General features: G+C 41.6%; 1 protein-coding gene across 3 annotated transcripts in view; it reads left to right on the plus strand.

Moving 5' to 3' along the window:
* The window catches only part of SYN3 (synapsin III), a 184,755-nt gene that overhangs the window by 124,499 nt on the left and 33,590 nt on the right, over positions 1 to 26,666 (plus strand). For all 3 annotated transcript variants that reach the window (XM_081928293.1, XM_081928294.1, XM_081928295.1), the window contains one exon: positions 16,739 to 16,801. In XM_081928293.1, coding sequence (XP_081784419.1) covers positions 16,739 to 16,801 — 63 coding nt within the window. The remainder of the gene's footprint in view (positions 1 to 16,738; positions 16,802 to 26,666) is intronic.

Here is a 26,666-nt window from a genome sequence, read left to right on the forward strand (position 1 = left end):
AGGCCTTGTTCACGTACATGTTCCCTTTTTTTAATAGGGTAACTTGAAGCGCTTAGTACCATTCCCAGGATTTGGTTCACTGGATTTTGTTGGCTGCCCATTACATTTTCCAGTAATGGAAATATCATACCCGCTGCAGACACAGCATACAAGGTGGGTGCAGCCATGCCTAAAACATGATGCAAACCAGTCACCTAATCATGCTGAATTCTACAAGCACAAAGTGTGAGGAGGAAAAATGCAGTCATTCTGGCCTCTTAGATATGATGGGGACTCTACCCTTAGTTGGCTGAATGTTATACAAATTGTGCCAGGTAATGGGTCAAGGAATGCACCCTGTGTTTGGGGTATCAATTAGCAGACAGCTAATTAGTTAGACTGAGCTGGAGGTTTATTTGTTCTGATGCTCAAGTGTAGCTCTTACATGCATCCAGTATTAAGTGGTCTCTTGCGCCAGCTGTGAGTATCTTACTTAAGTTTATGGGCAAGTTTATGGGCTCCTTTGTTCTTTGAGTCTCAGGTTGTCAGGATACAAGTGGCATTAGCATTGTATCAGCAGATGCAATTTTCCCACCAGGTCAATGAAAAAAGCAAAACAAATATGGCTGTCAGAGGGCTGGTTTTAGGAGAGAGAGTCGGGGTGGGAGAGATACGCCAGGTGAGAAAATATTTATTGAACTACCTTCTGTTGGCAAAAAAGAAAGAAAAATCCAAATGTTCAAACTTGTATACCAACCTGTTTCTAAATGGGAGACATATGTGTGTCCATTTATTTTTAGATTGCAAACTACGGTGACTATATTTGCTATAACAAATGTGTCACATGCAAACACTTTGTTTTGTATTAGTGCTGAAGAACAGAGATCTATTCTGTTTTGTGCTTGAAGAACTCCACCAGAGGTCAGGGTACAGAGGGTGATAAATTCAACAACTGATCCTGCCACACAGGCCTCCTGTAAGGTCCCTGGAGATCATTTTACTTCTATACCTACCTACTCTTTCTCCTTACAGCTGCTTTTCTTTTTGTCTTTATTGTTACCCATAGCAGTCCCTGATGATAATACCTCAACAAAAGATGAGATAACTCTTGAGTTAAATAGCTGTTCTGTTTTGCACAGTCATTTTCCACAGTTTTGGTGGAAGAGATGTAACACATCATTGGTACCTTGGACAGTACTGAGCAGAGCTCAAGTTGGCATTTCCATAAGGACAGGACTTGGGTGTTGTTTCAGCAGCAGTGATCCTCAGATTCAAGGCCCCTCCAGAAATCCTTTATATTGTGCATTCGTAATGATTGTGCTCATGAACGCATTATGTGTGGTCATGCTTTCTATATTGTCTGCACCTGCACAAGCTTTGAGGCAGACATACTGCTTCATTTCCAGTCACTGTATGTCCTGTAACTTCCTACCAAAATTCCATAATTTCATTAATCTACAAATGTTCCAGGTTTGTTTATTTATTGGCCCTACTTTTGTTGCTCCATAGCACATGAGTGCCCCTTCAGATGGCAATCATGCAATAACACTGGGGCAGCATTACAGAACAATTAATATAGCAAAATGATGTTTGGACTATCTGGAATAAATACACCACTAATGCACTATAATTGTGTCAACCACATGTTGCAGAATACAAGCATGCAAAAAAACCAACCGTCTGGAAGGACACTGAGAAATTTTGGGAAAGTTGGCTTAAATGCGTGTGAAGAAATGTAACATGTCTCTAGTAAAACTTTGAATGCATCTATCTTTCAATTTCCTTCATAAGTAATAAATGGGGTTTTTTTCCATTCCAGTTTTTTCCCCTCTAACTGAACAAACTTCTAATGCTTTTAAGCTAAGATATGAGCTTCTAAAGAACACGAACAATTGCCTACCTGGGCACTAGTATGTTTCTCTATTGGGATTCATGTCAAATTAAGAAGGAAGACAATGTCTACATCAATTTTATTTACACCCTGCATCAAAAACTTACCAGACATAATAGTAATTTTCAAAAAAACAACCAAAACCATACACACAGAGTGCTGTTAGCTGTCCCTACAACTGTTAGTGGAAGGGCTACATGATATGCATTCATTGAGAAAGAAATTTCCATGGGAAACCTGCCATAATCTGGATGATGGGCTGTCTCTTATATGCCAATGCCTGCTCTTTTGGGGAATCTTATGAAGCAATACACTTCCTTCGCATATGTCACAGTTCAAATCTATTCCATGTCACTCAGCAGTCTGTTCATCATCATAAGGTGTAGTGCGTGATGGGGCAGTCCTTCTCTCTCTTTCCATAACTGTTCCATTATTTGTTTACTTTCCTACTGGAGCAACAGAATTGGAGAAGGAGGCATTACACATCAGGAAATCACTTTTCTCTTCTGCAAACCTGTGGCAGCACAAGAGAAGCAGGACAATATTGCATAGCCTATTTCAACCTAAACATTCTATGCACCAGTCTAATCAGACTAGTGCACCACTTTGCTCATACTGGTGTATATTCAGCGGTCTGCATTTCCACTCTTCCCCCCCCCCAAAAAAAACTCTGATGCCTGATAATGTCATCAGTCAATACACACACCAAGTTCACCATCTCAACTCCAAGTGCACAGCTCCGGCCACCAGCTGAAACTCCCAAGTTGGACGAGAATAATGAGCATGAAATGAAGGTTACTGTAGTTCAGTGGTTGCTTGGTTTGCACCTGGATATTTAAATTCATCAAGTCTCTGGTTCCCATCAGTAAGCTGCAAAATGTAGAGCATACATCAGGAAACAGAATGAGAGCCAAGAAAAAAGGAAAGGAGAGGAGGTTGTTGCTTTTCTGATGACATTCGCAGAGCAATAGCAGAAATGGAGCTAGATTCTCAGATAGCTACTTTTGTTCTTGTCTGGTTTCTTATTATAAAGACATTTCCTCTTTAGCTTCCTCTTTAAGACTTGCAAAAAAAAAATGTAAATCCTGAACTTGTCTTTCAATCACCCAGAGATCTGTTGTCTGTATTAACAAAAAAAAAACCTAACACAATTTGGCTGCAGACTCAGGGCTGGTTCAGAAAAGGCTCGGGATATAGAAACTACAGTATACTTGGTCACTTTAGCTCAGTAGGGTCTACAATGACCAGCAGTGGTTCTCCAGGGTTTCAGACCAGAGACATTTCCAGTCCCACCTGGACATGCCAAACACTGAACCTGGGACCTTCAGCATCCAATTAAATAACAAACAATTTGCCCCACTTTCATGATACACAAAATCAGTTGTCTGAAGCAATTACCTTATTAGTACTGCTACTAATGCACTGCCATAAAAAGGAGATGCATCAATACTGAGCTGCAGTCCTTCCCTGAGAGGCTGTCGAGTAGTAAAGCATGAGAGCAAACCTCTGGCTTGCATTTATCCCAGGAAATGCATCCAAACCCCGTAATTATTCAGTTCAGAAACTGAAATGAATATATTCATAATCCTCGAATGTACAACCAGCCCTAACGTCAACCCAACAAACTTTAATATTTTTTGTAATTCAAATCTAGCTTAATATATTTATTTATATTTTTATGCACCTGGGGTTGGCATAACTAAGCAGCCAAACTCTGCCATTTTTACACGTGCTTATTTGTTGCTTGCTGTAACGCTTTCATTTCCAAAGGAAATTAAATGCCCACATGTAGAATTGGTTTTACATTAACACCTTACAGAACCATCATAAGCCCTGATCCATCACGTTAGAGGTTAGAATGTTGTGGAGGTTTTCCTCTTTCCACTCACGGGGTTGGGAGGAGGTGTCTGCCATGAATGTATATGCTGCAGCTGCCAAAAGTAGAGTTAGGAGTTATCCCTGCTGAAGGTAACCAGCATAAAACCCGGAAACAGGGTGAGGAGGGCCACCTACCAGTGGTAGAGTTTATTTGGCCATCTCTGCTGCAACAGCCTAGAGCTGGCACAGGGAAATCAGCAGTTTTACTGCCCCAAGCCTTCCACACTGGCTGGCACAGGAGGCAGGCTTTGGCTGCAGCAGGTCTTACAACTGTGCCCTTAGTTATTACTCTATGTCAAAGGAAATGCTCAGTGTCAACATTTGGAACTGAAACCATACAAGAACCGATAACGAGTAGCAGAAGCAGTCGTTCCTTGACAGCATTAGCAACATGCTGTCTTTCAGTCTTCCATGTCAATATGTTTTTGATGTTAAGGGGCTGGGCCCTCTTTATTCACAAGCAGGTGGCTCCACGTGCAAATAGCAGTCCAAGGAGCTTACTTGCAGGCAGGACATATCATAAGAAGGTATGCCAGCTTGCTGTTTGAAATCAGATCTACTCTGAAGTAACGACTGCAGTCTACATTTTGAAATGGCATGGCAGCATGCCTCTCTGCCAGTAGATCTGCTTTCGTAAAGCTGCAAACTTGTGCAAACTTAGGTGAAAGTAAACCACATTGAAAAAGTAGGACTTACTTCCAAGTGCATGGATAAGACTGCTCTGTCAGTGCTGTAGACTGCTATCTCAACTAAGGAACAATATTCCTCATGATATCTGTCATCAACATATTGATTGTCAGTGCAGGGTTATTGGTAGGAATTTGGTTGTGATCCTGACTTTTCTGCAGATTAAAGATGAAAGAGATTTTAAATTCAGTTCGCATTTAAAGGTGAACCTACCTAATTGACACTTTCTGGAACAATGCACAAACTGAAACGCATCCTTTGTAATTTGCACTAATCTGAATTTTACAGTGCAATTCTCCAGCCAAATATTGTGTCCTTGGGTAATGTGTGCATTGAAATGAACATATTCATAAAAATAGCACTTAAAATATAATGTGGAAGTTGTTTCACAAAAATGTGTATATTAGGCAAAATTCACACTAAAATGCTGGTGAATTTTCGTGAGGGCTTTTTTCAAACGCAATCCGAAACTGAAATGGATAACTGCAAAAAATGAGAAACTAGACATAAAATGAAGTTGACAAATTCACCCATCCCTTACTGTAATTAAACCCAGAAATGCTACCCAGGTTTCAATGCTAACTGGGTTTCAGCCATATTATCAAGGCAGTTGTCAGGAGCAGGTAACAGTAACTCACAAGGGGCCAAGAAACAAAGCAGCTCAGGTCTAGTGAGCACAGCAACTCCTCCCAGCAGGTTTTGGCCCAGTGAGGCAGTTGTGAAACTGAAGGTCCCCACCTTTCTACAGCTCTCTAAGGCTCCTCCTCCCTCAAGTCCCTCCCAAGCAATCAGAGACTCCACCTCCTTGTCTGTCTCTGCTCTACCCTCTTCATACACCTGAGGGTTCGGGAAGACTGGAGGGAGGGGAGCTAGTCACAGCAGCAGGGGAAAACACACACCCCCGGCTTCTTCAGTAGCCTGCCTCATCTCTGCCTCTTGGCCCCCCTCCTCTCCAGCCTCTGCTTCTACCTCTGCTTTTGAACTGCTCTCTGCCACAGCCTCTTCTGCTCACTAAACCTTGTTCATTCTTCAGCTTCTGACACCTCCTCCTCCCACCTCCTCTTACCCCTCTGACCACTCATTGTCGCCCCACCACCAGTCCCCTGGCTCTGAGCCTTCTTCTGTTGGGGGTTTCTCCAGCTGGTGCCTCCCACCACTCCCCTGTATCCAGCCAGTCCGTGACACATATCAAGGCTTAACCTTGGAAGATTGTAAACTGTTTAGACTTTCTAGTAAACCAATTAACTTTATTGCAAACTACTTAAAGGTTTGGCTGCAATACAGTGGTACCTCAGGTTAAGAACTTAATTCGTTCTGGAGGTCTGTTCTTAATCTGAGGTACCACTTTAGCTAATAGGGCTTCCTGCTGCCGCACAATTTCTGTTCTCATCTTGAAGCAAAGTTCTTAACCCAAGGTAGTATTTCTGGGTTAACAGAGCATGTAACCTGAAGTGTCTGTAACCCGAGGTACCACTGTATACATTTTTTAAAATAAAATGAATAATAAGATGTGGGACAAAAATCAAGAAGAAAATACCCATGCAGAGCCTTCCCTTTAACAGTGATGAACATAGCCAGTCCCACACATCTGGGATTGCAAGAAAATGTTTCTGTGGCAGAGGATGTGCCTTTCAGAAAACACTGAGCCTCTTCACCGCCTGCTCAAGGCTGTGCCCCTGACTAGAGGCCCAACACATTCTTGTTTTATGTTTGTGATGCAGACTAGTAGCCTCATTTGTTAGAACTGTGGTACAAAGTATTTATGAATTTGTAGAACAGCCTAGACATGCCACATTGAAAATATATTCCAGGCGGTGTCCAAACACACAAACAGCACAATCTGTCTGCCTACTACTATTTACAGAGGGTGAGATAGTTTTTGTCTGTAGGCCTCTTTTACTATGGGACATTTTTGCTTCAGACAAAAAAAAAATGCCCTCAGATAGCTATCAGCTGAGGAAAGGGTCTGACGAGAACATTCCAGTCACAGAACAACACAGAAGTATTGTTTGGGTTCACAAACAATGGAAAAAACCAACCCTGGTGTCTCCTGCCTCAAACAACATGTATTGAAGGACACACAGTTCTGTCTTCTTCCTAAGATATTTATACAACTTCACTTCTGTAGATTTCAAAATGCTACAGAGGTGATTTTATCTTCACTGTGTGTTTCAGGCAAATTAGAAAACTGGAGCAGCCAGTGGCAACTTGCCATCTTTTAACCTGAAACCAGTGAATCGTTGCCTTTTGCGTAAATAAAGAATGCCATTATGGGGGTTAGGCACAAGGTGGCACTGGACTGATTGGTATCTGGGTATCCGTTTTGCTGTTCTTTCTTGTTTAAGGGAGACAGCAAAGTGCTTTCCTTTCTTCCTGGCTGGTATGTCCTCTAAGCTTTTCATGACACCCTTGAATTCCATTGGTGGCTGGTGTCCATTGGGACCAACCAGTAGTGCAGAAGGCAGGGAGGCCAACAGTAGGTGAAGCCAGACCTAATTACAAACAGCACCAACCCAATTGGTTGTAATTAAGAAGAGAGGCAACTAGGTTGGCCAAGGGCAAACTGATGTTGGTGGAGCAGTTCCCCATTTACCCTAATGGACCAGCTGCCACTGTTTGAATCTCCAGTTCAAGCATGAGAAAAGGCTGCCACAGCCTCTCACGCCACATTACTTCCAGAATCCTGTTGTTTGCTTGGGATGTACAATCTGACATGGTAACAAAATGTGATAAAGTCACAGCAGAGTTTGGGATTTCTCCTCTGAAAATTGCAAACCGTAATGCCCAGCTGTCAGAGAGGGTATACATTTTCTTTTAATCAGTTGTTAATTGTATTAAATATCTCTGAATATGAAGGAGAGTTATTACATGATTAAAAGTAGGCAATACAATAGAAGGCTGAAACAACATGTTGCAGTTTAGACTTGGTTGTTAAAGCTCAAGACTCTTAACCTCAGGGTCATGGATTCAACCTCCATGTTGGACAAAAGATTCCTTCATTGAAGTTGGTTGGACTAGATGACCCTTGTGGTTCCTTCCAACTTTACAATTCTACGATTCTATTCTCTCTCCTATTGAGAGCACCCAGGGTTGCGTGTTGAGACCCCCAAGACCACCCCCTCATTGATGAATAAGACACAAGGACACAGATATTAAGTTAATGTTTACTGGGCACAACTTTATTGGTTACAGATACCCGGTAGCATTTACCACCTGTGTTTGTTATTATAATGAGTGATTTAACACCACAGCATAAAATGGATTCATCATGAAAATGTGGCAGAGTGGGGACAAATTTGATCCACTTGTGGTGAAATTACATAGGAAGCTATCTTATTCTGAAGCTTACAGTTGGTCCATATATATCCTGAGTCTCAATGAGAGGCTGGTCAGACCCTGAGTAGGAGGAGTCTGAGGCCTTAGACAGGGAAGACCCTGGCTATTTTCTCTTAGTTTTTAGTTTGTTTTCATACATCAGTCTTATGTAGCAGCGGAAATGGAAAGCCAGTTTCTCCTGTATACTATATGCTGGAGTTAAACAGGGTAAATATACCATCTTCAAGTCATCTTTTTTGAGAGATATAGCTGGCTGCTGTCTAGAGTGGAATGCTGGACTATATTGACCTTGGTCTGATGCAGCAAAGCAGTTTTATGCAATATTTCTACTTGATCCTTAAAAGATACTGGGCAGGAGTGGCGGTGCAGGAATCTAATATAGAATAGATGATGAATTTATTGACTATTGCAAGGATGGAAATAGCAATGAAATGGAAATGTTTGGAGGCGCCAAGAATGTATGGTCGGATATTAAGAATTTGGCAGGCTGCTGAATTAGTGTAAGTGACAAATATAGTAAGGGCATTGGAAGGACAAAAGCTCTGATCATTTCCCAAGGAACATACTTTATTTATCCAATTTTGGAACATTCATTCAGGAAAACAAATTGGACCAGGAAATTTATCGTTCGTCTTGTAATCTTCCTGTATGAAAAAAAATATGAAAATTAAAAGAAAAAAACCACTTATCTTGTGAGAACCAAGCCAAAGAAGAGGCCCTGCAAAAAACAGTTCTGCATATTAATGCTTAGCATCTATATTATGGAGCTGTGGGAGCTCCTGTCACCAATACAGAAAAAGGGTTTGGGTGGAAAGACCCAATATGAAGATGCAGAAGAGCTAAGCTGCAAGGAAGCACAATATGTCAGATTGTAGAATTCTTTATTATTATTATTATTATTATTATTATTATTATTATTATTATTAGTTAAATTTGTATACCACCCTTCATCTGTAAATCTCAGGGCAGTTCATAATATAAAAATACAAGATAAAAACGCAAAATACATAATCAAAACAAGAACAAAAGCAAACCCATTAGATTACATGACAGTACTAACACTTCAAGCCCACCCATGGCATTGAGCAGGAGGGCTGAAGGGTAATTCAAAATGCAGAGGTCCAAGTTACAGGGAGGATTCTAAGCATGCTCAGCTGAGACATTCAGAATCACCCTTCAGATCTTCCCACTCAGTTTGCAAAGGTTGGAGGTCAAGGAGGGAAGGCTGGCATGCACCAGGACACTGCAGGAGTTGGGGCTCACAGCCTACTCAAAAATTCCTTTGAAGGCCTGAATTGGGCTTTAGAGGACCCACCCGTAAGGAAGCTAAGCAAGAACTATGTTGTCTGTCTTCAACAAGAGCAGGCTCGGAGAACTCCTGACTCCACCCAGATGCAACAAAGTCCAGTGTCATCTTGCAAGTAAACCATATTATGACCCCTTCCACAATAAGATGTATTGTGCCTTGCTGTCTGTCCTTCCTTCCCTTGGCTGGCCAACTAAAACTTCTTGGTAATGTGTCCTAAGTGGTAAAGGGGGCTTCAAACCCCAGTGGGGGAGGAAGGGAAAGGAGAATGTTAGCCGCTTTGAGACTCCTTCGGGTAGTGATAAAGCGGGATATCAAATCCAAACTCTTATTCTTCTTCCTTGAATTGTCTCAGTTTCAGTTAGGGATGCATGATCACCCTGATTGGGATTTACCACATCTCTTATTCTAAATAGCCGTTCAATGCATCAGAAGCAATTTTCAATATTCAGAGAGAACCAGAAAAGGATCCAATTGGGGTGCCGCAAACACTCATTTATCTGATGCAACTTGAATCTGATTTATGGCATGCGACACGCTTGGGGCAGTTCAAAAATCATGATTAGCTCCCAGCTGCCAACTTTACGCAATCTCCGTAGGATGAGGTTGAGTCTTATAAAAGCTTTCCTTGAGATGCAAAGCACACAATTAATTAGGGAATATAAATTACCATAAGGAGGCCCAAGTTCCACAGGAAATAACAGTATCAAGCTGTGCAATCCTATACATATCAGAGGTAAGACCCATTGAGTTCAATGTAAGTTACTCCCAGATCATTCTGTGTACAGTATAGGATTGCACCCTAAACCCATTAGATATTTTCCCTTGAGAGGTGCAGGTAAGGGTTGCCATACATTTGGGAAATCCCAGGCATGTACTTTTGGGGAGAGCAACATGCCCATCTGGGGGGGATTTTTACATTTTAAAGGAAATGTGTGGGATTTGGGGTTTGTTTGCTTGTTTGTTTGTTTGTTTTTTTGTCGCAGGCTCGGGTTAGCAGTGGCTCGGGCTGTCCTCTTTTTTGCTCTTCAAGGTATGGCAGGTTGTCTTCGAAAAAGCAAAGCATCAACAGGGAGAAAGAAACAGATGTTTTGCTGCCTTACATGCAGAGCAGCTAGTTCACATTTGTCTCATTTAGTCTTGTGTGATGAAGCATTGCCTCAGAGATGAAATCAGCTCCGACCCCCGCCTTTTACTTTCCAGTAAAAGGAGGGGATTTGCCCTCCCCCTCCATAGACAGGAATGACTGATGGAGTGGATTTAAACAGACCACAGCCTCCTCTGTACAACCCCAGACATGCCCAAGGAAAGAAGGAGACCTGTGTGTTATTCCCAAAAGAATTTCTCAAGTTCCTGCTGCTTGCAATTCCCGGCCTCTGTCCTCTTCAGTGTGCAAACATGATTATTTAAGAAAGAAAATAATGACTCTAGTTACGGTAGTGGTTGCAGTAAGGGGCAGGGGTGGGGTGGGGGGATAGTGTTTGGTGAGTGTCTTGACAAGCCTTTATTTTATTTTATTTTTTTAATACTGTAATGGCAACTGCAGCAAGGGGTGACTTGCCTCGCCTGTGGGCTGGGTGAGTTCCAGCTGTTCATCCCCACTTCCTTGCCTCAGAGGACATCAGTGGGAGCTATTATTGCCTGGTAGTTGTCATCTGCCAGCAAGGGAAGACCTGCCTGCATCAACAGGCTCTGTAGTCTAGTGGGGTTGCCAGTGTGGTGACCGTGGATGTGAACCCAAATCTCCCCAGACAGAGTCCAGCACGCTAACCACAACACTATCCTTTCGGCAGCTCACTATTATATGACTGCCTGGTGATCCTAATAAATTGTGTATTCAGCTCTGTACTTTGCTGTTTGAGGATATATCTAGCTGTCTGCATTTTTTTATTCTCCTTGAGGGCATGCCTACACTTCAAATTCACGAGTACACTATTGCTTCACCTGCTTAAATAAAGCTGTTTCTTTACTAGGTCAATTAAAATGTAACAGAACAGTGTGCAATCTTTTGAGTTCTCCAGAACTCTTCATCAGGCTTGAGGTTGGCAGGGGTGTGGGTGAGAGAGAGCTGGCTGTGAAGACATGAGTCTTCACTACCAGCCTTTTTTCTGTTTTTCCCTATCCCCTTTATTTGCTTATCATCTAGCCTGATGAAAAGCTCTGCAGAACTCAAAAGCTCTCACACTACTTTGCCACATTTTGGTTAGCCTAATAATGATATTGCCCTAATATGGGGGTTTTTTTTCCTTATGGGCTGGCACAGCTGCCCTTAGGTTTGTTGATTTTTAAACAACATTCCCTGCTTGTTTTCTAGTCAACATGCTTTCATCATGGTCTGTTCTACACACAAATTCTGCTCATGAAGAAATGATACGTTTTTCTCTGCCCTCAGTACTGCCTTTAAAAAAGATTCCTGTGTTTAGACAGGTGGCAGCTGGGGATTTATTGGCCCAAGTTCACCACTGCCTGAGAAGCTCTTTGAATATATGATTTCTTTGCTGTTCTTCTACCCGTCTGGATTTGTTTTTACAATTCTCATGGCTGAAATGCTGACAAAATGAAAAGAAAAAACTTTTTAAAAGGGGGGGGGAAAGCTTTTATAGTGAACCTGAACTATGTCTTGCTCTCATTTGACCATTGGGGAAAGGCGCTTGAGTCATATATAAAAGCTGGTTAAAATGACGAGAACTTGGAAAGTCAGAGGGGAAAGTTTAAAAGCTCTGTGTCTAGCCTGGGACTCCACCAACCACTACAATGGCATGCTCTAACCACAACATGTATTGTGAGCAGGGGCCTGTGGTCTGTGGTTTGTTTCTTCCAGAATGCAAGTGACTCCACATTGTTGCCATAATTGCTGTTGAAAAACAATCATCAAAGTGCTAGGTGGGTGTTTTAAGGAATCAACCACACTTGTGGTTTACCGTGTTGACCAAATGGCCCACCATCTAGTAGGAACATTAGTAAGATTTGATTTCTATGCAGATATACCATTCAGTAACAAAGGACATCCTCATGCCCTGTCAACGGTTAGAAAGAGAATCTAGTATGTCAGGTAGCAAGTTGTCAACCATCCAAGAAACTCTACCCTATATATAGTGTGGAGAAGGGGGCACCCCACTGCCATGAAGCAGAGTGAGGCTTGGGGTGGGCATGTAACCTACTTTAGAGAGGACAGTATTTGAAGGTGTCTTCTATTTAAAGGACTGTTCAGTTCACGTCCGGTTTAAAGATAAAGAACCAGAAGAAGAAAGGAGAGCAGCAGGGACATTGAAGTTGTTCATCAACAATATGTATCTGAATGCTACTTGCAGAGAATCACAAATGGGGAGGGTGCTGTTGTACCCAGGTCCTATTTTCAGGATTCCTAGAGGCATCTGCCTGGCAACAGAATGTTGGACTAGATGGGCCACTGATCTTATCTAGCTGTGCTGTTTTTACGTTAATTAGGAGCTGGACAGCAGACTGAGCAGGCACACAGGTCACTTGGTTGCAGTCTACCCCACTATGATGCATTGTATTTTTGTGCATTTACCTCCAAGGAGATCAAGGTGGTATACGTGGTTCTCTTCTCCCCATTTTATGCTCAAAAAATCCTGTGAGAGACAGTGTCTGATCTCCCCGTGAGCTCCATTGGCTGAGTAGGAATTCAAAGCCTGGTCTTCCAGATCCTAGTCAAACACTTTTAACTGTTACACCACACTCGCTCCCCAGTTGTAGTCCTAATACCTCCTATGGACATGGGCTTTGGGACTCTGCTTCCAGCAGTAAATGCATTGAGCTGGCACTATATACATACACTGGTCATAGAAAGAAACATTGTACATTCAAATGACAAGTCATTTTGTGGAACTGAAGTTTGGGGACTTGACTGCATTGCTTTAGTTGTACCGTCCGTGGCTCATTCATCTCTGATGTGACAGCCTCACTCCTTGATCCACAAGCCCACTGTTCTCTGTCTGCATGATCAATGCAGGCAATTTGAAAAATTCAAATGATTTCATCCTGTTTGTTTTCCTGTTTCTCTTAAGAAAGCAAATCTTAACAAAACAAATACTCTGAAGTTCACTGGTTTATTTTGTCCATGATTTCAGTACAAACATGTTTGTTCTGGTTAAACTCTTGCAATGCCCTCTCTTAATTATATTCAACACCCTCCCATGAGAATTGTGACTGAGGTTATATAAATATACCACACTTGGTTCCAGCAATTCCAGCCACTCTTGTGGCTGTCATATCCCCTTGCTGCGTTTATATAGCCAAACAATCAGTGAGACTGAAATTCTATGCACATTTGTTTCATACATAATGACGAAGTAGAATGACTTCTTGTGGAGGCAGTTATGGGAAGGCTGGAGCCAAATTGCCTCTGGTCCCAGCCAAACCAGTGGAGAAGGTCTTGCTGCCTCATCTCACTTTGTCTGAAGCTGACAGGCTGAATGGCTATATCAGATGTTGCCTGGGCATTCTAAGAACATAAGAGCATAAGCAGAGCCCTGCTGGATCAGACCATGACCAATAGTCGGAGGGGGGGCATTGTAGTACAGCAACATGTGGAGGGCTACAGATTTCCCACCATAGATATAGCTGTGGGTTGTCCCCATCCTCCTTCCTAGGTGGGGCACTGCCTAATGAACTAACTTCCACTGGCCAGATGGTCTGATTGAGTATATGGCAGTGTTTAGTGTTCCTAATGCTGAGTGCAAAAGGATGTTGTTGGCCTTCCAACTCCCATCAGTCCCAGCCAGTGTAGCCAACAATCGGGGAAGATGGGAGTTGTAGTCCAACAACATCTGAAGGGCTACAGGTTTTCCACCCCAGATATAGGGCAATAAATAGGCAGCCGTTTCTCATTTCATTGGTTTTCCACCCCTGAGCTAGCCAGAATTGCCTGTTCTATGAGCAGCACCCCAAGGTATGAGGAAGAGGTTAAGGAATGCCATTTCTGTGAATTATGATATGAACTGACCTAATCTGCACTGCCTAGTTTAATGGAACCTAATTGGAACCCAATTCTCCTTTCAAATTCTATACCTCTCCAAATTTTGTAATAGCATTTTCAGCTCAAATAACTTACCAAAATGCATCAAAATGCATATGTATTCCTATGCCCTTTTAAAATGCATTGGAGGGAGTGTTATTGAGTTGTTCTTATTTTGATTATGTGTTTTGTTGTTTTATAGTTTGATTTAATTCTGTGAACCACTCTGAGACCTCTTAAGCATGTGCTTATTTTGCTTAATGGTTAATCCAGCCCTGCATGTAGCCACACTTTCCTAGGCTTCAGACTACCAGGGCTGAAATTGTGCCACCAGAGTCCAGAAACTATACTTACTATATATGTTTCTATCCAGGAGGTATGGCTGGTCTCAAGGGAAATATGACATGTTAGTTGTATAAGCATCCTCCCAGTACCCAACATCTCTTGATGCAAAGGAAACATGCCAACACACGCACACACGTCTCCCAAAAAACAATGTACTGAAATGTGTTTATATATAAAACTGCCACAGATGGAGATAACAAACCTCATCTATATTTAGGTCATGCCAGGTTCTTTTCCTTAGAAATAATTGATAATTGGAACAACAGCAATTTTTCCACCTGGAAAGTTCTGGTTTATCAGCTATAAATGGTAATGCATCATCATATGTTAACTGTTTAATGATTCCATTGCACTAAACTTTGGTATTTATCTTCGTGGCTAACTTCAAAGAAAGCTGAAGCTCAGTTGGGTAGAAAGGGGAATTTTTTCAGGTTCAGTCTTTCTCACACCTGCAAAACAAGCTGCATCTGCCAAAATTCATTCTTAAGACCCATTCAAAAACATTTCCAGTGTAGTCCAGTCTCATTTTGCCATGATGATGATGATTTTATTTTATTTTATTTTATTTGTACCCTGCCCATCTGAATCACCTGGGTTCACAGATGAAAATGCTGTTGTTTTCCTTCCTGTGTGAGCAGCAATATTTAGGGGCAGAGGCCTGTCTACCTGTGCAACTGTCTAGCAAATGCTTTTTCATATTAATGTATTGGGATATGAGAGAGATTGGATAACTACATTTAGCATACATTATTTGGGTAACATCTTTATTAGGACAGATGACACATCCCAAAATAGTGTGAAAGCTTTCAAGTTCTCTAGGACTCTTTATCAGGCTAAACAAACCAAAGCTGAGTAGAGGAGGGCAAAGGCTGGCTGGTGGTGAAGTCAGAGTCTGCATCTGGGCTCACAGAACTTGAGATGGAGTCTAAGGAGGCTCTGTGAGGTGCTGTGCCCTGGTGGGAGTTACTTCTGAGGAAACATGCATAGTCTGCATGTTGAGTATTGCATGTGGCAAGTGGGAGGGTTTTTGTGGAATAGTGATAAATATGTAGAAGGATCATTTATGAGTCACTGAATCAGTCATTCTTGTTCTTGTAATTATTTTTAGCATTAGTCTTAAACTATGCAAGCATGGATGAATTAACGTTACTAGTAATCACAGCCTTTCTCATCATCCTCATTAGAGAAAGAGAAAACACACTATGGCTTTATGAACTGTTCATTTGAGCTACATGTAGACTAGTGCATCCTTCGCTATCCTGTTGGGGCCTTCCGGGCATGTTGGACTGCAACTCCCATCAGCCCCAGCCCCAGCTATTCCTCCTCCCTACCATTCAGCTATTATCAGGAAAAATGGGAATGACTTGTTTCCAGTTCATTAAGTTTAGAGGATGGTTCCTAGTATGTAAAAATCCTCATATGAAGGGCAGTATATAAATTTAACTGATGGTGGTGGTGACATATAGCTCTCATTTTAAAATGTGCTCTACAGTTTGTGGGGAGGAAGAGAAGGAAAATTTCATGTACAGTATGGGGTAAAATTGCAGAGACTTAAAGAAGAAGAATATAATGAAGAAAGTGTGAGTCAGGAAAAATAAGGGGCAAAAGGCTTTATTTCCAAATTGTTTTCAGAAGCTGCTTCTACTGAAAAGTCCAATAAAAATCTTGTTTCCAATGAACTCTCTTTAACTATCCATAGAAATCTGTGGTCACACCCACACACCCCTTCTCTTGCTAAACCTGTAGCCAGAGATATGGCTAATTGTTCTGAGCCAAAATGTTCATACTGCACCCCTTCCTACTGGCAGAGTTATTTATGTCCCTAAGCCCCCTGGGATGTTTTTCCCTTAGTCCAGCTGATGTTTCATCCTTGTTGCATATGACAGGACTGGTGATCCTCCTTCAGAAGTCAGAGTGTGTGAACATTCAATGGTATCACAGCAGCTCAGCCAGTAGACAGGTGACAGATAATTTAGCATATATTTTAGAATTCCACAATAATTTGTGTTGGTTTTGCATTGAGAAATGTCTGCTGGCCTCTGTGCATGATGAGCTGAGTGAAATTCTAGCTGCGTGGAAAATCTGCACATGTTGGACATCAGTGCATGGAAAGTCAGCCATATGGACATGCTTTCCGCACATGATTTTCCTTTCAACATACATTGAGAAATACTATAGAGAAGTGCTTTACTAAAAGCCCTGTTCTGCATGTAGCCACTAGTCATAATACCACACTGTGGTGGTTACATCTGCGTGTGAAACACAAATGAGAACCCTAAGATTGAAAAAGGTGCTTGTCATGTACCAGTTCTGACTGATTTCTTCCTTTGCCTTTCAGCTCACAACTCCAGCTTTCCCTGTTGTCGTCAAGCTGGGACATGCTCATGCTGGAATGGGGAAGGTAAGCAAGAGACAATATCCTCACGTTGAGAATGACATATATGCTCTGTACCCTTTGGTGTGCAAAACAGCATACAGTCCTTTCACTGGAACAAAGTGAATTTCCCACATCTTCCCAGCACCACCACGACAAAGCCTCAAAAAGAGAAGGAGGAATGGGGGGGGGGAGAGACATGATAGTAGTGTTCAAATATCTGAAGGGCTGCCACACAGAAGATGGAGCAGACCTGTTATCTTTTGCTCCAGAAGATATGACTAGAACCAATGGATGGACATTTTGGGGGAGTAGATTTTGTCTAAATTTAGGTATTTAAGCAGAGGATGGACAACCATTTTTGTTGCAGATTTTGCACTGAGCAGGAGGTTGCAGGGCTAAATTGTGATGGTGCAATTGGCACAAGTGTACCAGAACCCATGCCTGCAAGGGGGCACAGACTCTGACCTTTCACAATTTAAAAAAGAAGTTTCTGACCCTCCCAGAAGGAAAGTTACAAAGCAAAATGTGCAGGCAACCTTCTAAGTGTAAATTGAACCAGCCTGGCTGCTTTGGCATTTCAGTGTTTCTAGCCAATGAGTGACATCTGAACTGTGACTGAGTGCTGAGTAAATAGTTTGGACACTAGGCTACAGGAATCCTTGGAGTACTAAAATGCTACTTTCCCCCTCCTCTTTAGTGCACCTTTTCTTCCTGCTTCTGCCTAATCCTTCGAATCTCTGTAGTTTTAAAGACCTTCCAGAATTCCCCTTGTCTCCCATTGCTCTTCTTTTCTTCTAGCAACTAGAATATGCCAAGAAGGGGATTGAACAAAAACATAAACCTATGATTCTGTGATTCATGTCAACTCTCAGTTTAGAGGGGCAAGTCCATATAGCTGGACATAAACCGGAGGCCATACTACATGAAGATGGGAGAGAAAGGCTATAGAGTGCTAGGATAGAAGTCAGTTGGGGGAGAGAATGCACAGGGTGGGTAATCAGATTTCTCCTCAAAACCTGGAAAGTGAGCCGAAGTGTGATTGCATTACTGCCCACAAAGGTTCTGTATTTTCAATACGAACAGGTGTTTTGCTGCAGTGCCCCAGGTCCAGCTCATGGAAATTCACTAGTAGCACAGTAGAATGTCCACCGCTGAAAATCCAGGACCTGGATATTAGCGACAATTGTTATAATATGTTAATACAATAGTACATCATGTCCCAGGATCCTTATAGGATGTGTAAAATGAATAATTGAAAATAATGGTATTGCAACAAAATACATTGGAAATTTTCACCACGTGGTATTATACAGTTATGACATTGGGGGAAGGGGACATTAAAAACATTGACTGATCCATTTAAGATCAGGGCTTTTCATCTGACAGTGAAACATAAATAGGATTGTGTATATGGAAAGCTTATGCTGAACTGGAGTGTGCTGAGTGCAGAGTGGATACCTGCTTGAGAGTTTCTTTAGCAACTATGAGGCTTTTGTCATGCTCTTCATTGAATGAAAATTGGGTAGTCATCTTTCAAAGTGTTGTTAACTTGTACCCCAAGGGGCTCATGGGCCCTCTCTGTGTGTATTCTTGCCTACAAAAAGTGGTCACCATCAGTAACTGGCCCCACTGTTTGATCCTACTGAATGACAGCCTCCTGTTATTTGCTCTTTTCCCCCTAAAGGAAATATAGGCATTCATGTACTGGGATTTCACAGAGAAGGAAAGAAGTTTCCTGCCTTTTTGTTTGGGAGCTTGCCAAGGGAGAAATCCTAAAAACAGTTTTCTTCCAAACCTGTTTGTTTTTCCCAGACTCTCTGGGATCGTTCTGCATTCAATGGATTAGCAGCTTCTTTTACTTTGGGAAGTGGAAGCAGCATTCCCCTCTGCCAATAGAACACTATCTGCATTTTGGCTTCTGGTCATGTATACTGTTGTCCCTAGCACTGGGACAAGTAATGTTTGTCTGAATATTATCTGCCAGTTACTCAGAAATTTAGGATCTGATATGATTCCCCCTCCTACACTTAAATGAGTTTTTATCTCCACATCAATATCCATTCAATACCACCATCATTGCCACCTTCTTCTCTCTGCCCTTTCCCTCAAATACCATAGTGTGGACTGAAATAAACCAATTCTTTCTTCATATGCAAAATTCAGGATTACAAGAGCATATAAAGTCATAACAGGAAGCTTCTTTTTCTCCAAACATTTCTAGATGCCTGCCTTGCATTGAGAAGCTCCTTGCAGCTCTCACAAAGAGAGCTGAGCCCAATCCAGTATTATTATAATCATTTTGATGGCCTGTTGTGATCTACATCTCCTTTCCCCATTCTGAAAATTTCAATGAATATATATTTTTAAAAGAAACAACTTGTTAAACAAAAAGAAAATAGTGCTGAAATGAAATTAAGAAAGGAAAATTTGATTGATAATTCTTTCCCAATCTTGGAAATGCTTCCAGAAATTCAAATGTGTGCAAATTCTAAACTTAAATTAGTTTCAACCTCCTCAGTTATAGACGCCCCAAGATTTTCTTAAGGCAGAAAGTTGTTGATAAGGTATTATCTTTGACTTATCAGACACTCCCTGTAAAATTAACTCACAAAGCCAAACTTCCAAATTTCTGAAATCTTTAAAACATTTAAATGCTGAAATGTTGAATATATACAAAATTTCATTTTACTCTGTACAAGGAAGGGAGTGTGTGTGTGTGTGTGTGTGTGAGAGAGAGAGAGAGAGAGAGAGAGAGAGAGAGAGAGAGAGAGAGATGTTAATATATTATAGTTGTACAAATTTTGTTTATCTAATGCCAACTTTGAGCAGAGCCAGCAGATATGAATTTGAAATCTGTTTGGCCACTGCCAACCACATTACTGCAAAGCAGAAATCAGGTGAATTCGTTATACTCTGATCTGAAAGCCAAGCTTTCCAGCTGTGCTATCCTTTGGGTAGGGAGGAATTTGGGGATCAAATCACACCCTAGATTTCCTTTCATGTTGCTCTGTTTCTTTCTGTGATGTGTGGACCTTAACTGTGTCCTGTTTATGTTAAAAGGAAGCTAGTCTTGCAAACAAGATGAAAAGTCCATTTGTAGGCTACCTAGCGGTTGCATGACATTTCTTGGAGGACAGCTGTATCCTTGGCACATCTTTATTCCAGACCTCTTTCATCCCTGTTTGTTTCTTTGTTTACATCACATAACCAGGATCCTTTAACTATAGATGAATTAAGCTAGAACAATTAACAGTTCCTAGCTCTACCCTCACTATCTTTTTATGTTTTGTTGTGCATTTTAATTTCGCATTTTTAAAAATGTTTCTGTAATTGGTTTTTATTTTTGTAAACTGCTTAGAAGTCTATTTTGGCCTTGAATAAAATAAATCATCCTCATTACCATGTTAGAATCTGTTCTCCACCCAAACATATGAATGATGCCACTTGGAGCGTCCACACTTTGAACAGCCACCAACAAATAGCGATGGAGAAGAAATTCAATTCAGTATGCATTTAAAGCCTAATCTCACAAATTCACACTTTCTGAAATAATATGCAATCTGAAACTCAGCTATCCTTCAGAGTTCTTACTCATCTGAATTTTGCATTGCACTTCTATCTTAGAGGAAAGTGTGCAAAAAAATGCAAATACGGTGGAACTTCGAGTTGTGGACGTAATCCGTCCTGGAGGCACGTCTGCAACTCGAAGCGTTCGCATCTAAAAGTGCCGCATCTGCGCGCGCACACGGTGCAATTTAGCGCTTCTGCACATGCACAAAGCATGATTTAGCACCTCTGCGCATGCGCGACTGGCGAAACCCGGAAGTAACCGTTCCCATGCTTCCAGGTTGTCTGAAGCGGACGCAACTTGAGGTATGACTATATTAGTGAAAATAATATACAGTAATGAATTTTATTAGGGAAAATTAATCACAAAAATGTGTACATTAGTGAAAACCTCATATAAAAATCTGTTAGGATAGTTTTGCACTAAAATGCTGAAAAACCTTCAATAGGTTTTTATTATTATTGCTGCAAAATGTGAAGAACTGAATGTATGACTAGGGGAAACTAAGAGAACCAAAATTTACACACCCTTCCACCCATACCAAGACACTTCAAGCAACAAATTGCACATCTAAAACGAGCAACTCCAATTTTGAAATTATGAATAGGACAAGGCAGCTTTAAAAGTTTCAAATGATGAACAACAAGTAGTTGCTAATCATAAGTAAGCACTTCTTTTAAACCACTCTATCACTTGAGGAAAAATTCTTACAAGCCTGACCTCTACAACTGAAGACTAGACTCAATAAAATAATATCCCCATGGTTCCTGTAGAGCAGGGGTGTGGAACCAAATCTGGTTGAAAGATAGACTTTGGGTCTTGGCTTAGTAAGAAAGGCAATAGCCAGGAGACCTTACATCTTAGGACTTTGCTGGGCTATTTCTTTAGCACTGATCTGTGTGGAACAGTAAGACAGTCAGAACATGGATGGAAGTTCAGGGATCAAAGGCACTGAAAATCATGGCCAAAGGATTATTGGCAACTGCTTCCTTGCAAAACCCAGAATAGAACTTCTGGTGGTTACCCAGTAAAACGGAAGCCTCATAGAGAGTTGTTTATCAGCCTTGCTACAGAGAAAAGCAGGGAAGTCCAAGAGGGCACCAGCTTCCTCTGGGCTTTCTACAAAACATAAAGTACTCACTGTGTGCCACTTATGTGGTAACCTGACTGCCCAGGTGACACAGGGACAGATCTCAAGTGAAAAATAGAACTTTCACCTCTTCTTGACCAGATCAGGGGAAGGAGATAAGTGTTTGAACTACAGTGAAGGAAAAGAACAGCTCCTATTTATGGGTTATGTATATTTTTTTATTACTCGTGCTTTATTTTTAGGCCTCTCTAATTAGACCTGTTAAAAGAGTTCCCTTCAGGTCCATACCAGGCCCAGAATTTCTTTTTTTGAACTTTCCCAATTTAATTCATGGATCAAATGGTTTTACAGCAATGGAAACTAAAACCTTGTTGTCCAAAATGCCACAGTCAACATTATTTTTCTTGTGCAGGATGTGGGCATTTAAAAAACAACAACCACCATATAAAGCCAAAAATAAACAAAGTCACTATGTCTTGTTAAAACATCAGCAGCCTTTTAGAGGGGTTGGCCCGACTCATCACCATGACTTTTCCAAGACTGGAAATGAAAATGAAAAGAAGAATGTTCTGAAACCAAGAACATGAAAAAACTGGTTGTTTCTTTTCAAGATGAAGGCAAAAGAGCAAAAGGTCTTCACTTGACAAGGGACAAATATTTTCTTAAAGAGAGAGGACAACAAATAACTTCAGATGGTAACACACTGTGAAGTGTACCATTCATTCACATTCTGACTCATATCAGCAGCCACTCATTGCTGGAAATAGCGGAGGCATCCCAAGTAATGAACGTCTTTATGCTGTCTTTTTCTGGATACAAAAACACTGTGTCACAATGTCAATATCTGGCAAGTACCAGTAATGTGGGTTGTTGAGAACACCCATGTTTTAGATGGAGGTAGCTGAGAAGCATAATAAGCAGTGGGGTAGCTGCTGACAGTCACAGAATAAGGAACTGGCAAAGGGTGGTGTAGTAGTTAGCATGTCTGGATTTGGCTAGGAAAATCTGAGTTCACATCCCTATGAACAATGTGGCTTGACTACAGCCTGTGCATGGTTACCGGGGAGTAAGCTCAGTGGTCTAACTGTTAACTGCTTAGATTTCATTTGTAAAATGCCTTGAATGTAAAGAAACATAGGAATCTGCCTTGCGTTTGTGTGTATAAAATAGGCAGTCTTGAAATTAACTCCACTGCAAGCACATTCTTAGAAGGATACTGTCAAACATGAAATCCTAATTGGATGGATTCCGATTTAGTTGTGCTCAGAGTAGACCCATTGAAATCAAGATGATCTGGGTAGACCGACTCATATCTCTGTCGTCATCAGAGAGACCATAATAAAAAGGGGGAGGGAAGGGGTGGTTTGAACACATATGGGCACTAAATATATCCAGAAAACATCAGGATGATGGCCAAGGAAATTCTGTACCCTCAGCTGCAGATTCAAGGAGTTGAGTGAAGACAGAGAAAGGTTAGAATGCAGGATTCAACATGACTTGGGAGTTTCATGACTTGGCCCATCTCCAAGTATACTTTGAAAATGTTTCAGTGATTTACTATGCTATGTTTTACTTGAAACCCCCGAAGCTCATTTCAAACATTTGTAATATATGGTTATTGGAATCTACACATCAAGCATTACAGCACAAATATTTTGTTTTATTGTGTACTATTGAGCAGCAATCTAAATATAGAATGAGAGTACAGTGGTACCTCGGGTTAAGTACTTAATTCGTTCCGGAGGTCCGTACTTAACCTGAAACTGTTCTTAAGCTGAAGCACCACTTTAGCTAATGGAGCCTCCCGCTGCTGCCGCGCTGCCGGAGCATGATTTCTGTTCTCATCCTGAAGCAAAGTTCTTAACCTGAAGCACTATTTCTGGGTTAACGGAGTCTGTAACCTGAAGCGTATATAACCTGAAGCGTATGTAACCCGAGGTACCACTGTATATATAAAAGTGATTAAGTAAATCAAAATATTACTCCTTATGAGCAGAGATTTTTTTAAAACAGTGAATAGAAACGTACCATTTCCTCTTTGCTAAAATCAGTAATTGACCATGGGCATATCTATGCTACAAAATGGTTTTAAGTATTTTAGTAGCATATAGGCTGAAGTGGGTCATGTAACAAGCACAGACCCACAAGAACCTACAGTTCAGCCTTGAGTCTTTGGTCTGAGCCACTAGCATATTGTAGTTTCTTTTCATTATTCATGTCATCCTTGTGCTCAGTTCAGTGAACTAAGAGTGTAATGTCCCCTTAAGCACATCCCTGCCTCTAGACCTCCCTCTCTCTTCCCTTGTCATAGAAGAAACCTGCTGCAGGCTTGCATTAGGATGCCTGCTAGCAAACTCCATACACATTGCCCTGGCTTGTGCCCTGAAGAGGTTGCTTTGGTGCTGCTAACGTAGCAAAAACAATGTGGAAGGCAGAAGTTATGAGTTATAAGCTCAACTTGATTGGCATACTGTATGAAGGCTATCACTTGCCTTTGTTGATGGGAGATATCATTGTGTCTCACTGGTCAGTTATCGCCCACTTTAAACCAGGCAGCCCCCCAGTCAATAAAGTGCTGACCTACCACTGTTCACCTGCTTCAATAAGTGCTTGGAGTTCAGAATACCACTCAACAAGGGGGCCAAACTGCATCAGGCAAAAAAGGAAAGAAACAAACCCTCTTGTGCCTTGACAGCTGGAACGCCAGGACTACCTGTCCTGGCTTGTCCACCAATCTGCTTCAGGTCAACAACTCATGGAAGATAGCCATCATTGACCATGAGCTGAAAAATCTCAACACTGACGTTGCTACAGGAGAGCAGACACGCTTCAAATGACAGCTTCCAAGAGAAGAACTACACCTTTTTTCTGGCAAGAAAGGCATCCAGAAAAACCTCATAGGTTTTGCAGGTAGAACCACCAACTGAGGGTTCAGAACACTTGCTCACCTCTAAACCAGTCCAGTTAACATCTTGAGTGTTTACTCTCCCACTGTCTCTACAGCCACAGCAGGCACTACAACTCTGCAGCGGTTTGACTTCACCCCTGAAGGTGCACTCTTCCACAGTCTCCCAAGACTGATGGATGTCAACAGCTAGGGAGCTACATAAAACCCTAAAGCAGTTATGTTCCCAGCATCTATACCTAGAGCCTGAATTCTGTGAGCAAGTGTCAACAGACAACATAACCCTTTCCCCATGGTGACTGGTGCCCAGTAAGACTGGTAGGGTGGAAAGCAGAGAGATCAACAGTAGGTTGATCCAGAACCAATGACAGGCAGAGCCAACTAATTCTATTTTATCCCCATTCTCATCCCTGCTGAGTTCTATAAGGGGCATTGTTGATACTAAGGAGGTGGAAAGTTAGACTTTATTGCCGAAAACAGCAACTTTTCCTCAGTTCCTTACAGACTTTCTGGCTCTTATCTGAATTGGGTTACTAAGCTAAGTGAAATCAAAGGTCTGGCCCAATATAGCTTTGCTTATATTTTAAAAGAGGAAGGAATCATGTCTAGTCTGAAACTAGTTTCACAATTACAGCTGTAGCAACTCCCACCCACCAAGGGCCAAATACGTGACATGAACTTCAGAAAAGTTTATTAAACACTGAATTAGCAGCACCCATATTGTCTCCTTAATTCAAACCCCTTGAGACAGAAACACGCACACACAAACCCAACAAAATGTGTTCCATGGGAACAGTCTCTTGAAATTTCCATTACCTTCTGTTTGTAAAGAAGCCAAAATATACATCTGTTCTCCAGATACTTTCACTTTTCATTTATAGTACAGCTTCACTCCCCAAAAAGGAGAGGTTAATGGAATTGAAGGGTGATGGAATGATGTGCAAGGAGGGCAGTGACACAGGAATTAAAGCCATAAGGGACACATGAACCTAATTTCCTGAGTCCTGAGATATGTCTGATCTTCCTCTCTCTTCTGTCTTGATGAAAAGAAGCTCAGCAAGGTTATTCTTTTAAAAATTCAGCACTCTGCTTTTTCACCATTTACTCTTCAGTATATTCAAAAGTGGACTTTTGGACTTTGCTGAATTTTCTCCCCCAGCACAAAACCCTTTTGGTTTTCCCTCCCCATAGAGAATCTGAAATAGTACAAGAGCCACCAAAATCTAATAAAATGGGTTGAGCCAATTTGGGCAAAATACCAATATAAGTGGTTGCGTATGTCAGCAAAATTGCAAGGACACCCTCCCACCCTTGCCCTCAGACTAATCTGGGAAATCCTGTACAATGGTACCTCGGTTTACAAACTTAATTCATTCTGGAGGTCCGTTCTTAACCTGAGGCACGCTTTCCCTAATGAGACCTCCTTGTGCCGGTGCCCTTTGTCTTCCGTTTGGCTTCCGTTCATAGACTGAGGTAAAGTTCACTAACTGGAACAATACTTCTGGTTTTGCGGAGTTCTTATACCAAATATTTCGTAAACAGGGCTGTTCTTAAACTGAGGTACCACTGTATAAGGGAAGGCAGTTCCACTTTTACCCCTCCCTAGGCCCTTAAGAGGAGATTGGAGGTGTGGTATATGTGTTGGTTTGCACCACACACAAGTTTTTGTAGGATAACAATCTGTCCTACTTTACAGCGGACTGTCCTCTGTTTAAAGGGCTGTCCGGTCCAAATTTGGTTTAAAGCTAAAAAGCCATAAGAAGAGAAAGCAGCAGCCAGCCTTGAAGTTTGCCCACCAACTGCTAACACCTGAGCAGCATACTGAGTGGACACACAGGCCATCTGGTTGGTGGTCCCTGGTATGGTGAGATGTCTTGCATTTCTACTTGAATTATTTCTAAATTTGTACATATGCACCTAAATTATTACATGCACTTTTATGCAAATCAGCACCCCCCTTTTTTTGGCAATGCATAAGTGACCACCCTCAGTGTTCTAGAGGGAGGGGATCCAAAAATGGTTTAACTATCATGCTGTACCTGGATAGTAAAGGTAAAGGTACCCCTGACCATTAGGTCCAGTCGTGGACGATTCTGGGGTTGTGCGCTCATCTCGTTCTATAGAACGAGGGAGCCGGCGTTTGTCCACAGACAGCTTCCGGGTCATGAAGCCAGCATGACTAAGCCACTTCTGGCGAACTTGAGCAGTGCACGGAAATTCCTTCAGGGCAGAAATGAGGGCACAGGAATGCTCTAGTGGTCCTCTCTGCTTTTTGCAACTTTAAAAAAAAAAAGCTTCTCTCCCATTGCAAACAATTTAACACACA

The sequence above is a fragment of the Podarcis melisellensis genome, assembly GCF_964234715.1.
Source record: "Podarcis melisellensis genome assembly, chromosome: 10".
Classification (NCBI taxonomy): domain Eukaryota; kingdom Metazoa; phylum Chordata; class Lepidosauria; order Squamata; family Lacertidae; genus Podarcis; species Podarcis melisellensis.